Raw genomic sequence first — 15307 nt, forward strand, 5'->3', positions numbered from 1 at the left:
TACTGGAGGCAGTGTATTGTTGGGGGTGGGTTTATGGGTGTCACAGCCAGTTTCCCCATGCCAGTGTTTGGCACACTCTCCTGTTGCTGTTGTAAACCTTATGTTGGCCAGTAGGTGATGTCCACCCTCTGCTCAAACCATCATTTTCCCCTGCCATTATGGACCCCCCCCCCCCCCCCCCGTCTATAAACTCTTTTTCCCACAAGCTGCTCTTGGTCAGGTATTTCCTGCCAGCATTGCGAACCTGACTGCAACAATTTCCTTCTCCGCTGAACAGAAGGCATATCTCTCCATGGTGTGCTGCTTATGATTGGGGGAGGAGCATGTGGAAATTCTCCCCTTCCCCTTCTTCTTTTATTATGTCAGTACTAGGTACTGTGAGCTCTCTCCTGGTTTGGTAATGGTTTTTTCTTTTCTTTTTGTGTGAATAGATATTCAAACAGATGTTTCTGCGAGGTGGCAACTGCTATCTTCCAACATCTTTAAAAGTTACCCAATCTCAGGTATTTTATTGCAACATTACAAAATAGAGTAATAAAGGTCTATTGGGACCAGACTGAAAGAAGCCCACAAGAGTCTTACAACACCCATCCTCCCCGCCTCCCCAGGGCTTCTGGCAGCTCCAAGGCACAGTTTCCAAGGGAAGTGTGACATATTTTTCAGGGTAAACAAGGGAAGTGATGTCCTCAAAGAAGTGTGAATAGCATTTTACTTTAGGAACAGGGTTAGACATTCTGTGTTGGGGGGGTGGTCTGGTGCATCACCACACCCCTGGCAGCATGAAAATTATATTATACCAAACTTCAAAGAGTACTACTAGGTGAACGTCTTCTAGAAATTTCTCACAGAGCCCTCAGGTTGGTCCCATGGAGTACTGTTTTCTACTATCCACTCTGGCTCCAGCCCTTAAATATCTCTTCCATTCACTGGAGATTTTTTTTTGTGTGTGTGTGTGGGGGGGGCAAAGGGTTAATTCCTGCTTCACTTCTTCAGTGAGGATGCAAAATATGAAGTCCAAGGTTCCTTTTCTTACTCAGTGTTTCAAGGGGGCTGACCACAACACTGCAGGGGAGACAGGAAAACACAGGCTTTTGTGTCCAGCACAAAATCAGTTTCACAAGAGAAATGCTTGGGCAGCAAGCAGGCCCTGGCGTAGTCCTTAGGGAAAAGATAACTCCCTCCCTGAACACGGGGTCCTAGTCCTCTCTGAAACAACGAGGCGCTCAGCCAGGCCCAAGAGGTGAAGTTCTTGTTTATTGTTGCAGCAACTCTTATACAGACATCAGCGTTCAGTTAAATAAGGAGATAACACATTAAATACATCACAACCCCAAACCAGACAACTGCGGCCACGGCACAGAGGAGGGGTGGAGGGTGGGCTGGGACCGGTGACCAGACTGCCGGAGGAAATACATTCAGTGGGTGTGCGGTGCCAACATTCCAGGCTCACGTGTAGATATATTTTATTTATATATTTATTTATATTTATATATAGAGATCGAGTTTTGTGTATACAAAGAACGATATTGTTACAAATACAATACTATACTTCTCCCGACACTTTACAGTAAGCTCTACTGCACCCTCTTTACAGAACGGTAAAGTCATACTCCAGGTGCCGTGCTAAGTATGTACAAGAGACTTCATTCCCACAGTCCTCACACACTGCCTTGATGAGGGGGTGATAAAATCAGTCATGTGCTCAAGTGGACCCTAACAAGGAAAGGAGCAGACAGAGGTGAAACTCAACCCAAGGAGTGATCTAACAAAGGTGAGAGTTGCTACCTCAGGAAGAGGCGGCCCTTAGTTGTAAACATTGGTGACAGCTACGCCACTGCATGGAGGCCCAGGAAGGGCTCGGAGGGTGGGTTTTCTTCAGTGTGTGCCAGGGAGCGTTGGGTGTGGAGGGGGGCTGGAGGGAGCAGTGGGGGAGGTAGTAGGTTACTCTGGACTCCCTGAAGGCCAGTGTGGAAGGGCAATGTTCAGAAGCAAACCCGTGTGCAGGGGTGCGGCTCCCTGCTGTGCTCCCCCCTCCCCAGCCTACGGTGGCCTGGAAGGAAGTATGGAAAGCAGGCTCCAGGCGTTGGTCTGTGTGTGGGCGGAATTTCTTCCTCTCCTAAACCCAAGGCTGTTAATGGCTCTCTGAAACGCTCCAGTGGAGAGGACGGAGGCGGGGTGAGTTCTGGTGCAACCTGGTGAGTCTGGGAGCTTGTCCCCAAAGCTGAGGGACCAGCCTGCCCCAGCTGAGAAGACTGCCTCTCAGGGTGGGGACAGGCTGCTCTGTACCTAGTCTTTCCCCTTTCGTGGGCTGCTGAGAATATTTACATTTATAACTGTGTCTGTGGGGATGTCAAATGAGATCCCAACTCCAAGCTTAACCTCATAGGCTGACACTAGCTGTGCACGAAGGGCCTGCCGCAGCCAGGTGCTCCGGGCCCTAGCTCCAACAGCAATGCCTGCGGGTGAGGAGCACAAAGGAATGTGCACAGCTAATCTTACTCTTACGTTAGAATGCTCGTTTTCTAGGAGAGCTGCCAAGATTGGCTTTCCAGCACCGCTTAAAGTTTCCAAGTTTCTTGTGCAGTAGGAATGGAAAGGAGTTTCTCTTTCTTCTCTTCCTGGGGTAAAGATACTTAAGTGGGGGTTGTACAGGGATGTGTTTGTGAAGATTGTTTACTGGCCAATCACAGGCCAGCCTCTGCCATTGTGTCCAGCTGTTTGGGCATGTGTCCACCCACCCGTGAACATGCTGGGTCCAGGCAGGCATGAGCCCCTCAGAGGTTTTCTGAGGCCACTGCTGCCAGAAATGCCAGTGGCAGTCCTTCCCTTCTGTCCTACCTGTGTCTCTTGGCAGAGGAGTGATGGACTGATGACTGGTTCTTTAGTATATGACTGTAATGTCTGCCCTTAGGTTATTTTAGGAAAGAACCTAGTTCCTGCTCCTCATTCTTAAAACCAGGTCCAAGTGGTCTCAAGTGCTTCTGTGGTACCACCCCATACAGCAACAGCCCTGTTTCCTCTCAGGTGATATGTGGACAACCAGTGGCCTCACTTCTCTGGGACTTTTGGACTAAAGTAAAACTGAAGACTTGGCTGCCAGCTCCTTTCAAGCACTGGCTTTCCTGACTCTTTGCAGAGAGCACAAGTGCGTGGCTCCCAGGGGACTGCCCACGCCACGCTCTGGCTGACGGCTCCCCTCCTGTTCTTCATTTTGTTGTGTTCATATTTCTTCTTCTCCCAAATCCCTCATTCTCTCCATAAATCCATCCTGACCAACATTTGCTCACTGAATTCCCATTTCCACAGACACACATAAATATCCCAGATCTAGAGGCAGAGAACAGGGACTATATTAATATTACAAAATATATTAGTTTTTCTTTCCCTGTCTCTATAGAGGTCATCAATGAAACAAAACAAAAACAAAAAATAACCACATCTCACATGAAAACAAAATGCTCTTTGGACCACAAATAAGTGGAAAACTGGCTCAGAATAATAATATTACTAAAACATCTGCATGGGACAGACATAATCCATAGATGTGAGGCTTCTCAGGGAGACACAAAGTATCCCACACTAGCTAAAAACTCTCTCAGACCCAGAAGACAGTAAGAGGATACTTTTGCAACAAATGTGGGGATTCTTAGGACTAACTTGAGGTCATTATTGTCCCCTTAGTCTTGTGGCTTATGAACTATTGTGGCCTCTTATAAACACCACGTCCTATTTCGTGACTGACTAAGTACAGACTGGGGCTAGGAAACAAAACACTATGGCCCCAACATCACCATCCCCTTGGGGACCAGCCTGTCCTTCTCAGAGCCCCAGCAGGAGGGGCAGGAGTGTAAGAGACATTCTAAAAGTCAACTGGTATTGGGAGGGTCAGACCTCAGCTAGGAAGGGCATCTCTCTTGGAACAAGGCTAGCCTCCTGTTGGGGCAAAGCGTCATCCAGAGAGGTGCTATGGGATTTTTAGTTTTAGATTTTCAGCCTACTTGACTGAAGGAAGCAAGGTGCGCGCAAGTGTGTGTGTGTGTGTGTGTGTGTGTGTGTGTGTGTGTGTGTATGTGCACGCATGTGCATGCACAGACAGAACCTGCCTGTGATTGTGTGCTGAATCATAACCTCAGGTTGCCCTGGCATAGCCTCAGGTGCTCCATGACTTGGCAGGCTCTTTGCAGTGTTAGGGGTGGCTGTGTCCAGGGCTGCCACTTCCTTTTCTCCTTGTAAGGCCCATATTAGCACATACGTAGCCACTGAAACTAAAACTAGTTATGGAAGAGTTGGCTCAGAAATTCTGGGCAGAAACAATGTATGTGGCCCTAACTACACAGTGGGCAGTGAATATATCCTTAAAGACTGAGGCTGTCCCCGTCACTACTGTATTTCCATCAGGTGAGGCAAGAAGGGCAGGCAGGGATCAGCAGTTGGGTTTTAGGCACAGCTGAGTCAGCTCCTGCGCTGCCCCTGCGAGTGCCTTCAGGGAGGTCTGTGCCTCCTGCAGAGGATGATGCCTGGCTAGTGACAGCCACCTCACGACCCCAAAAGGCTTCCCGGATGGTCCTGGGTAGAACTCAGGAAGATGTTATTTTTCTCCATCCTCAAGGAAGCACATGTGAGATTTCTCTGGTAGTTAAGAAGGAACAACAACAAAAAAGAGCAAACTGGAGAGAGACAGAGCAGAGGTTCTTGCAGGTTCTTCTCTTCGGTGAGAGGGAAATGTCTCAGTGGACACACGGATGCAGCACGAGAAACACAACTACAGTGAGGAGAGTCCTCCATGCACGCTACCACGGAGGCGTGGGCTCAGATGTAAACGGGCTGCTCCTGGGCCGTCAGCAGTCTGTACATGGCCGCTGGCATCGTCTTCATGTGGATCTAAGGGCAGAAAACCACATTAGCAGGGCTGAGGCTGGAGGGAAGACAGGCCGTGCATCTCATCATAGGGGGCTTCCAAGGTGGACTCGGCAACTTCTGGCTTTCCAACAATTTCAGGGGTGATGGGAAGTGAATGGGAGAGTCTAACTAAGGCTTACTTCTTGGTCCAAGGCTCCTGCTCTCACCAGTCCTCTGAAAGTCAGAGAAGGCTCCAAAGGAAGGGCTCTGGGCATCTAATTGCTTCTCCCTCCCTTTCTGCTCTTGGCAGCGCAGAGCGTCAGCTGCACTGTTCAGCAGGACTGTTGGCCCTGCTGGTGCGGCCGGGACTTGAGGTGACTCACGCCGGGGAAACCTGGACAGGGCTGCTGGGACTTGGATCTAAGACGTAAGTCTGTCAAGCACATTTTGTGGGGCAGGGGAAAATGGGGAGAATTTGGGGAGTCACAACGAGAAACCATACAAATCTGAGTGTGTAAAGAAGATGAGCAAACAAGGCTGGGGGTGGGGAGGTGGAAGGTGAGCTTGCCCTACTGCTCCCTAACGGGCCCGTCTGAGGTGGATGGCTCTGCTTCTTGATAGCATCTAGGAGAGGAAAGGCAGCTTAGGAAGGAACCCAGCAAGGCCAGCACAATAACGGCCTGGGCCCGGGGCTGTCCTTACCTCCCCAACAGCATTGGAGAGTATGTGGACGATCTTCTCGTGCGGTGTGGCCACGACACTCTGTCCGTTGATCTCGATGATCCGGTGTCCCACGCGGACCCCTCCCCTCTCAGCTATTCCCCCTCGCATGAGGCTGCAGATCTAACATAAGCAAGCACCACGTTATACGTGAGCGCAGTGCCACATCCAGGACTGGGCGGTGGTGGAAGACCGTCTTCCCTGGAACCCCAGTACCTGTATGATCTATCGGACATTCACTTGGTGAGACTTAGGCCACTTCAATCTCTCAGGTTCATTTTAAGGGAAATAAGTGTGGGAGCTACGGATGTAGTTCAGTGCCTGATTAGCATGTGCAAGGTCCTGGGTCTGAGCTCCAGTACCACAGACAACAACAGTGGGCTCTGCGGGATCTCACTGAGGCCTTGTTCATGTAGTGTGCACAGACATTGTACCAGCTCACTGAACTTCATGGTACACTGAACTCTTGACTACTTCCCATCACTGCTGGGTCTGGGAAAGACTTATGTCACACATGTGCCCATGGTCAGACAGCCTCCCCCAGTCACAACTATGTTCACACACGAACTATTTAATGCCAACAGCCTATTTTTAGGGTCACCACTGCATAAACCAAAGAGGCACTGGAAGCCCACTTTGTGTTCCACTGGCTGGAGAGGGGAGGCACCTGTTTTCATCAAGTGGGTGATCCTTGGTCAAGCTCACTTCTTACAGAGATGGCATTGGAGGCACAGCCAGGTACTACAATGGATGAGACTACTGGCTATTGGTAGATGAAACCTCCATGGCTGCAAGGTGGGGTCACCCCTACCTCACACACTAAGCAAGAGTAAGTGTGAATTTACTACGTTGATTTTACATGGTTGACTGTCTTCATTTAAAAGCTGATGTGGACACAACTTGTATTAAACATGTTTAATATGTGTGAAATGTCTGGGCCCTTCCGTTTAAGGTACATTTCTTTCTTTTTTTTTTTTTTTGTTCTTTTGGTTCATTCTGTAGTTTCAGGGTGGCCTTGAACTCACAGCGATCCTCCTACTTCTGCCCTCCAAGTGCTGGGCTTAAAGGCATGCACTGCCACGTCCGGCAAAGGTGCAATTCTTAACCCTTCTACACTGAGATAAGACCAAGAGCCTAGGGCTGAGAGTGAGACGCAGTGGCATAGCCCTTGCCTAACATGCTCCATCCACAAACAAAACCATAGAATTTAGTCAAATATACAGAGAGACATTGTCTCCTAACCATAAATGATGGCTAAACCCACAATGCACAACCCATATACCTCAACAAGGAGGGTCCTGTGGAGGGGGGAGGACAGGGAGGAAGCTAACAATGGTACCAACTTGACTGTAAAAAACCCAACCCCCAAATCTCTTTCCTGGATGGGAAAACTCAAGGAACTGACCAATTGAAAAAAAAAAAAAAAAACTTGTGGGGCTAGAGAGATGGCTTAGCAGTTAAGGCGTTTGCCTGAGAAGTCAAAGGACCCAGGTTCAACTCCCCAGGACCCATGTAAGCCAGATGCACAAGGGGCAAATGCATCTGGAGTTCGTTTGCAGTGGCTGGAGGCCCTGGCATACCCATTTCCTCTCTGTCTGTCTCTCTTCTATTTCTCTGTGCTGGCAAATAAATAAGATTAAAAAATATATTAAAAAAAAACTTGTGAACACTTTGGGTGTGGAGGGACTTTAACTTACAATTCCATTCTGGACACTGAAACCCAGCTGGTAGCGAAGGTCTGGTCTTCTGATTAGCACGGTGGTCACTGGAGGACATCTCACAATGTTCAGCTTCACCCGGGACTGATTCTTCAAGCCCTTAAACATGAACAAAGTGTAGTGTAGAGGTGACTGTGGGACAGGCGGCATAAATACAAGCAGACAGCATTGGAGACAGAAGCCCGGCCCCAGGTCTGCAGTCCTTGCGGCCGCCTGCAGGCTGCGCATGCCTGAACCGCTCAGGTTCCCTGAAAGCCCCTTAACTAACCCAGGGCTTGAGGCAGGGCTCATTCAGCCCACGCAGAGATGGGGTTCATCTGGACAACATCTTCATTTTGGGAAATGGGATGCTTTCAAGAGTCCTGACAAAAGTGCACCTATGAGGAAAAATGTCACATGTGATTGGAAGATGAGGGGTGCACAGGAGAGGCACGTGAACAATGGAGCTTTCTGTCGTGAGGCTGAGTCCTAACTGCTAACTCCTAAGAAGGGATGTGTTTCCAAAGGCCCACTTTTCTCTGCTCTCTGACCTCCTCTGCTTCTTTCTCTGCCTGTCAGGGACCTTCCTGCTTATGGAGTGAGTGTGAGCGTGAGCCTCCTTGGGAGGATGGAGAGAGCTGCAGGATGGCTGTGGTGGTGAAGAGACATTCAGCATGAAGATCGTGGCTTCATGGTCCTGGACTGCATGCCTTCCCTTTAGGACAGACTGCAGCGGGGAAGGAAAGCTGGTTTTTTGACTATGAACATGAAACAGGTTTCAGAACCTTTCTAGAGCTTCCGCCCGCCAGCTGAGTCTAAGCTGAGCTCAGCGGCAGGAGTACCTCCTCCAGGGAGCTGGCATGGAGCCATAATGACTCTCCCCTCAAGCAGGCCCACTCCCCGCCTCAGCAGTCAGCTTCACTATGAGGCAGAAGTGGCCAGGCCTGTAATAAACGTGCTCCTTCCAGGACTCCCCAGACAGCCTGCTCTGCCTGGGTGAGGGTGCAGGCTCGGGGAAGGGCTCAGAGAAGCTGCTTCATAGCCCATTTCAAGACACACTGTGCTAAGAAAACGCTAAAAGTTTTTTTTTTTTGGTAATTTTTTAAATATTTATTTATTTACTTGAGAACAACAGAAAGAGGCAGGGAGAGAGAGAATGGGCACACCAGGGCCTCCAGCCACTGCAAACCAGCCACTGCAAACGAACTCCAAATGCGTGCGCCACCTTGTGCATCTGGCTAACGTGGGACCTGGGAAATCGAGCCTCGAACCAGGGATCCTTAGGCTTCACAGGCAAGTGCTTAACCGCTAAGCCATCTCTCCATGGCATTTTGTAATTTTTTTTAATGGTGGGGCGGAGGGGAGGATCAGCACGCCAGGGCCTCCAGCCACTGTAATGAAACTCCAGATGTGTGCGCCCCCTCATGCGCGTGTGTGACCTCTGTGCACTTGTGTCACTTTGTGCATCTGGCTTACATGGGACCTGAGCAATCGAACATGGGTCCTTAGGCTTCACAGGCAAGTGCCTTCACCGCTAAGCCATCTCTCCAGGCCAAGTTTTATTTTTTTATTTGTATGTCTGTGTGTATGTGTAGGCACATGCATGCCGTGATGTGCCTGTGGAGGTCACAGAACCACTTCACGGTGTCTGCTCTTCTTTTACCTTGAGACAAGGTCTCTTTTCTTGCAGATGCAAACAGTGTTCAACTAGCTGGCCCATGAACTTTGGATTCACTGGGCTCCACCTTCCCTCGTTACAGGCAGCTGTTATAATCACAGATGCACGTACTACTTTGGGCCTGGCTTTATGTGAGGCAGGAGAATCAGAGCCCTTGGGCAGGAAATGCCTGCCTGACTAGACTCCCATTTGCTGAGACCAGGGGATTAGTAAAGTGCTCAAGGTCAGTGTGGTTCCTCTCCTCCAAAGGAACAGGGTGAAGAGATGTGGGTGGGCAAGTCATCTCTTCCCCAAAAGGAAGTGGCCACAAGGGGAGGGCAGGGGTCTGTGGGGCGAGGGCGGCCTCTATTCAAGTCTATAGTGCCTCCTAGAGCAACTGACCACGGTGTCCAGTCTGTGCCCTTTGCAGGAAGGGTGAAAGGAGAGGGCTGGGAAGAACAAGTCCAGGAAAGGTGTGACTGACTCATGTTCCATAAATAGCAACTTGCCTACCAAGTTTTGCAGACATGGACTTTTGTGAAAGCTCCTTGTCCAACGGCTCCATGAAGGCAGTATGGGGAGCACGAAGACCCTGCTCAGGCTCCACGCGCCTCTCACAAGCACCTTTCTATGTGCAGGTGAAATGGGTTTGGTAGCTTCAACGCAAACAGACTTGATGACAAGAGTGTGACTTGCTACTCTGAGTGTCAGAAGAGACTCACAGATATTTGCTTTCTAAGTGATGACAGTTTATTTCAGCATGAGTGATGGGTAGGGACTCTCTCTGTCTCTGATTATCTGGTCTTACTATGATTGGACAGCAGGTACATACCAGTAGTTCTCTAATCCCACCTCAACAGTGGCAGGATCCACTTGACCACGTGTTGGAAGTGCAAACTCTGTGCTCCACTGCAGACCTATTGAATCACAAGACCCAGCAATGTGTGCGAACAAGTCTTTAGATGACTGGCACATGCTTGTGTTTGAGAATAGATGCAGACCATGACTGCAAACTTGGCCTTATCTGTGCCAGATGACTTAATTTCTACAGGCCTACAGATGCCCATTTTATTCCTCACATCTGCAGTCTGGCCCTCTGAAAAGGTTCTAGCAAAGTTGGCAAGTTGTAACACCTTGGGGAAGGGGCTCAGCCTGGCCCAGGCTTACTGTGCAATCACTTTCAGAGCAAAGCATATCCTGGTAATGAAATCATCTGAACCACAGCAATCATAACCACCTGGCACTGAAGAGGGCTTCTGCAAGGCACCACCTTGAGGTTCTGGAAAGCTGTCATACTGAGTCTCTCTAACAAAGTACAATCACCCCCATTTTACAGAAGAGGAAGTGCAGGCTCAGAGGTACTAAGTGATGCACCAACTTTAAACAGCCACTTTAATCACAGATGTTTTCAGAAACCACAGCATCCCTCCTCTACCTCTCCCTCCCTCCTTCTCTCCCTCCCTCTCTCTCTCTCTCTCTCTCTCTCTCTCACTCTCTGTCTCTCTCTCTCACACACACACAGAGTTTTTCATGATTAAGGCTTGCTTGGCAATGAAGTCAGGGACAATAACAGAAAACACACACACACACATTTTCCCCCCTAATCTTTAGCCTTGAACTGAGGTGGTATTTTTAAATTTTTTTTGTTTATTTTTATTTATTTATTTGAGAGCGATAGACAGAGAAAGAGAGAGGGGCCAGAGGGAGAGGGAGGGAGGGAGGGAAGGAGGGAGAGAAAATGGGCATGCCAGGGCTTCTAGCCACTGCAAACGAACTCCAGATGCATGCACCCCCTTGCACATCTGGCTATCATGGGTCCTGGGGAATCAAGCCTCAAACCAGGGTCCCTAGGCTTCACAGAGAAGCACTTAACTGCGAAGAGATCTCCAGCCCCGAGGTGGTATTTTTAAGCTGCTTTCCTACATGGCAAGGGTTCTGCAGGGTTCCTGGTCCTTGCAGCCTCTGAAACCTCTTCCCACTGCCTTTGGTTTTCTCTATGTGAATGAGACTTGGTTTCTCCACCTTCAGTATTATAAACTGCTCTGATTTCTGGGGGACTTGTATACCATATGACTTGGTGTTTCTACTCATGTTGTCATCAGCAATGTCCCCCAGTGACTTGGGAGCACTTCTGGGAACTTCCTTTGCTACAGGAATATTCTCAAAGTACTGTGCCACTGAGCTTAGTGCACTTCTCCCTGGAGGAAAAGTCAATGAAGGGTCTGAGCCTTCTGATGGAAGCAAGTCTCATCATCGGTGTCAATAGAGACACAGGAGACAATGGTTCTGGCTTTCTGTATTGCCTGGTGAGGATGGTGTTGGAGTCAGGAGACCCCAGTTCCAGTTGTATCTCTGCTATCATATGCTAGGCGCTCTGAGGTGCTTTGCTGTACCTCAACTTCATCACCTGTCTTCATCACCAGGTCTAATTTCTAAGTATGTCTTTCTAAATGCTTTAGCATTTGACACTAAATCTTAGCTACTATCCTTCAAAATACAGATTGTTCTCCAACATTAAAGTCGGAAGTGGGGTGGACAGAACAGATTAGCTCAGATATTATTTACACATACATGGCTCTTTCCTTTGAGCACATCCTCTGTTGTTCACTGACTAAACACACTATAAGCCACTTGCTATGTGCTTGCTATGTGCTATGTGTGTTAGGCTCGGGAGGCCAGGTAGAACTTTCTGTGCATCTCCTGGAGCTTGAGCAGATGGTGGGGGCATGCGAGAGAGAATGATGGAACTAAGAGGAGCCAGAGGGAGCATGAGTCCCTTCTCCCCTTCCTCTACTCAAGGAACATAGCATAGGACCAAGAATTTGTGGGAAACAGGATCCTACTTTTAGAATCAGTCCTTCACACACAGGCACCCCAATTTAATTGTTTACACCACCAAGATTATTTAGGTATGCTTGTATAATTTAGAAAACTTCGCAGAGAATACGGAAAAGTAAGAGAATGATCCTATTTTCTTGGTATTACCAAAAATCCTTCACATTGCACTGGCAGGTCATCCTTCCACAGGAAGTGATTTGAGATACAGGATGCAGCCCTCAGCAAAGGAATCTGAAGACTGAGGAAAATGCGCTATAAGATGAGGCCTACACCAAGGGCGATCTGAAATAACCAGACCATGCATCTATCTGCTCAGCTATTTCTCATCAATGTTTTAAGTTGGATTCCATTAACTTGGATTTCCTACTTGCTATTTTATTGGAGGTGCCAATTAAATAAATGGTCATTTCATCCCCATGACAACAGTGGAATGGAGGAGTAAATTAAGAAATTTGGTGGGAAGGGAAGCAGCCAGAATGGTCTCTATGGCAACAGGAGTAGAACGATGATGATCTTAAGAAGTAAAATAAAGCTAAATTCTAGGTTGAAAGGGGACAAAAATCCAGAGGGCAGGACATGGGTGTCATGGCTAGAGCAGAGACAAATGCTTCATCTACCAACAATGATGCTCTAGGGATGAACTGTATCTAGAACAAAAAGGGCTAGGAAAAAAGGAATGAAGGTGATTTGATTTCTGTAACTCCAGAAATATATTCTAATTCCTGTAATCTTGGAGAAGAAAGGCCAGCATGCATTTAAGTGGCAAGTCACAATACATATCACTTTAAGTGTCTGTTTTTTTTTTTTTTAATTTTTTGGTCATTTTTATTTATTTATTTATTTGAGAGCAACAGACACAGAGAGAAAGACAGATAGAGGGAGAGAGAGAGAGAATGGGCGCGCCAGGGCTTCCAGCCTCTGCAAACGAACTCCAGACGCGTGCGCCCCCTTGTGCATCTGGCTAACGTGGGACCTGGGGAACCGAGCCTCGAACCGGGGTCCTTAGGCTTCACAGGCAAGCGCTTAACCGCTAAGCCATCTCTCCAGCCCTAAGCGTCTGTTCTTTAACATGTGGCCAGAAGACTGGCAGTGTCACCACACCCCTGGGGGATTCACTCAAAGTACAGAGCCCCACTCAAGACCTGCCACATCAGAGCAAGAGCATAACACATACACTTATGTAAGTACCACATACTTGATGGGGGTTATGTTACTGCTCTGTGTATTTATTATGATATAATTTTGATTGTACTCCTACTTACTAAAACAAAGGCTTACTGTGAGGTAGCACACCATGTTACAGGCAGCTACCTACCTCATGAGTCCCATGATTCCTATGTCTCTTGGTTGCATCAAGAGGCCACATCAGATATGACCTAGATTTGTGTAAGTTCTGTGATGTTTGCAAAATGACAAAGTTACCTAAGGACACTTTTCTCAGAATGCATTCCCCTGTAATGACACATGATTATACTGTAGATTAAGCAATTATATTGTAGATTATTCTGTAGGTTAAGAGAGGAATGCCCAGCACCCTAGTCCTCAGATGAACATGGTGACTTCTGTGATTAACTACTGCGGGGATTCGTTGTGTCCTCTGCCTCCACTCCAGCTGCATTCTCACAGCCTTCAGGCAGGACAGAGAGCTGAGCATCCTAGTCTGCTGGAAGACAGGTGGCACTGGGCATGGAGCTCTGGGGCACACAGAGGCTGCAGAAGAGGAGGAATGCTTCAGTCACACTGCCCATGAGGCCAGCCAGGATCACTGTGCTCTAAAGGCCACACAGATAATTCACTGCTATGAAAAAAGTCGAATTTATTCCCCTCACACAGTCATTTAATTTCTAAGTAGCCCTTCCATTTTGTAATGGTGTTAGTTTAGGTTGACAGGACTATTAGTTTCGGTTGAGCTATAACCAAGTTTCTTCCCCATGGTAACCAGGCAGCAGGACCTGTGGGTAGGGTGACTCACCTGCCTCACAGTGTTCGCGCATCGGAAGCATGTCTGTGACTTTATTATATTTATTTATTTGAGAAAAGGTGAAAGAGGCAGACAGAGAGAGAATGGATGCACCAGGACCTCTGGCCTCTGCAAATGCCACCTTGTGCATATGGCTTTACATGGGTTCTGAAGAATCAAACCCAGGTCTTTGGCTTTGCAGGCAAGCGCCTTATCCTCCGAGCCATCTCTCCAGCCCATGTCTGCAGTAAATCATCTGTGTATCTTGCTGACTATAAAGGACTACCCAGATTATTGAGCTGAAGAAATTCTGCAGAGGCTGAGCCAGGGCTCGGTGGGAGACACGGAATCAGTTAGTTATGCCTTTTGTATTTGTGTCTGCCTCCCTATCTGAGCTTAAACATGTTTATGAATATTAATGATCAGATATGAGTCACACCATCTCATTTCAGGTTCATGACTGAAATAGCTTTTCTCTGTGCATGAGTACCTTGATAATGCTCTGGCAGGTAGACAGAGGCAGGCCCACCAGGCTGGTGCCATTAATGGACATAATCTGGTCCCCAATATTCAGCTTCCCTGATTTCTCTGCCGGGCCTCCGTGCATCATGTTGGCTATGATCACTGTTGGTAGGATGGACCCCCAGCCAGACTCCACGATCACAACTCCTAGGATTTCTCCTTTCTGCTTCTCTATGAAAACCTGAAAGGAGAAAACCATTAAAAAGCTCAAGTTGGCAACTGTAATGGGAGTGGTAGAAACCAAAGCCCTTCTCCCTCCTCTGGGAACAGGAAGACGTTTCCTGGGGGATGCTGGCCCAGATGAGCTCCTGTCTTCTTCACAGCCCTTGGCACCTGGGGTCTGTAAGCAGTCATCTGACACAAGCCCGTGCTAGGCTGTGTAACTCACCCTGGTGCACATTACCAATCTGGCCTCTGCACAGACACAAAAGTGCAGCAGTCACCTGACCAGAAGTAGCCGATGGAAGGAAAGGGTTTATTCTGCTTATAGTTCTCAGGGGACATTTCATCGTGGCAGAAAAGCACGGCATAAGAAAGATGCTGGCACAAACCATCACCTATCAGCAGGGAGGTAGTACAGAGAGTAAGCTGAACCAGCTCTGTACACCCAGTGGGACTGGACTATTAGACCTCAAGACCCACCCCCAGTGACACTCCTCCTTCAGCACGGCTCCAACTCCCCAAAGCTCCACCAGCTGAGCATTAAGTATAGGCTAATATGACAGATCTCTGAGACTGGGGGGCGGGAATTCACATTCAAACCACAACAAAAGGGAACCAGGTATTTTTTTTAAACACCTGTCATCCCTGTGGTGGAGGGAGAGGCTTTGTCAGCTTTGGTGGCGTATTATGACTTCCAGAATTGGCTTTTTAATTTTTATTTATTTTTGGTTTTTTAAGGCAGGGTCCACTCTAGCCCAGACTGACCTAGAATTCACTATGTAGTCTTGGGGTAGCCTTGAGCTCTTGGTGATCCTCCTACCTTGGCCTCCTAAGTGCTGGGATTAAAGATGTATACCAGCACACCTGGCAAGAAATGGCTTTTGAATTCTATGTGTGAGTTCTCCCATTCAG

At 48.2% G+C, this 15307-nt stretch overlaps 1 protein-coding gene across 1 annotated transcript in view; it reads right to left on the reverse strand.

The window, feature by feature from the left end:
* Window positions 1-1234: 1234 nt before the first annotated feature.
* Apba1 (amyloid beta precursor protein binding family A member 1) overlaps window positions 1235-15307 on the reverse strand; it is a 239414-nt gene continuing 225341 nt past the window's right edge. The window contains exons 10-13 of the mRNA XM_004653145.2: window positions 14202-14414; window positions 7257-7376; window positions 5542-5682; window positions 1235-4881 (exon numbers count right to left, since the gene is read on the reverse strand). Coding sequence (XP_004653202.2) covers window positions 4810-4881; window positions 5542-5682; window positions 7257-7376; window positions 14202-14414 — 546 coding nt within the window. The 3' untranslated portion in view covers window positions 1235-4809. The remainder of the gene's footprint in view (window positions 4882-5541; window positions 5683-7256; window positions 7377-14201; window positions 14415-15307) is intronic.

Source organism: Jaculus jaculus, chromosome 1, assembly GCF_020740685.1.
Source record: "Jaculus jaculus isolate mJacJac1 chromosome 1, mJacJac1.mat.Y.cur, whole genome shotgun sequence".
Classification (NCBI taxonomy): Eukaryota; Metazoa; Chordata; class Mammalia; order Rodentia; family Dipodidae; genus Jaculus; species Jaculus jaculus.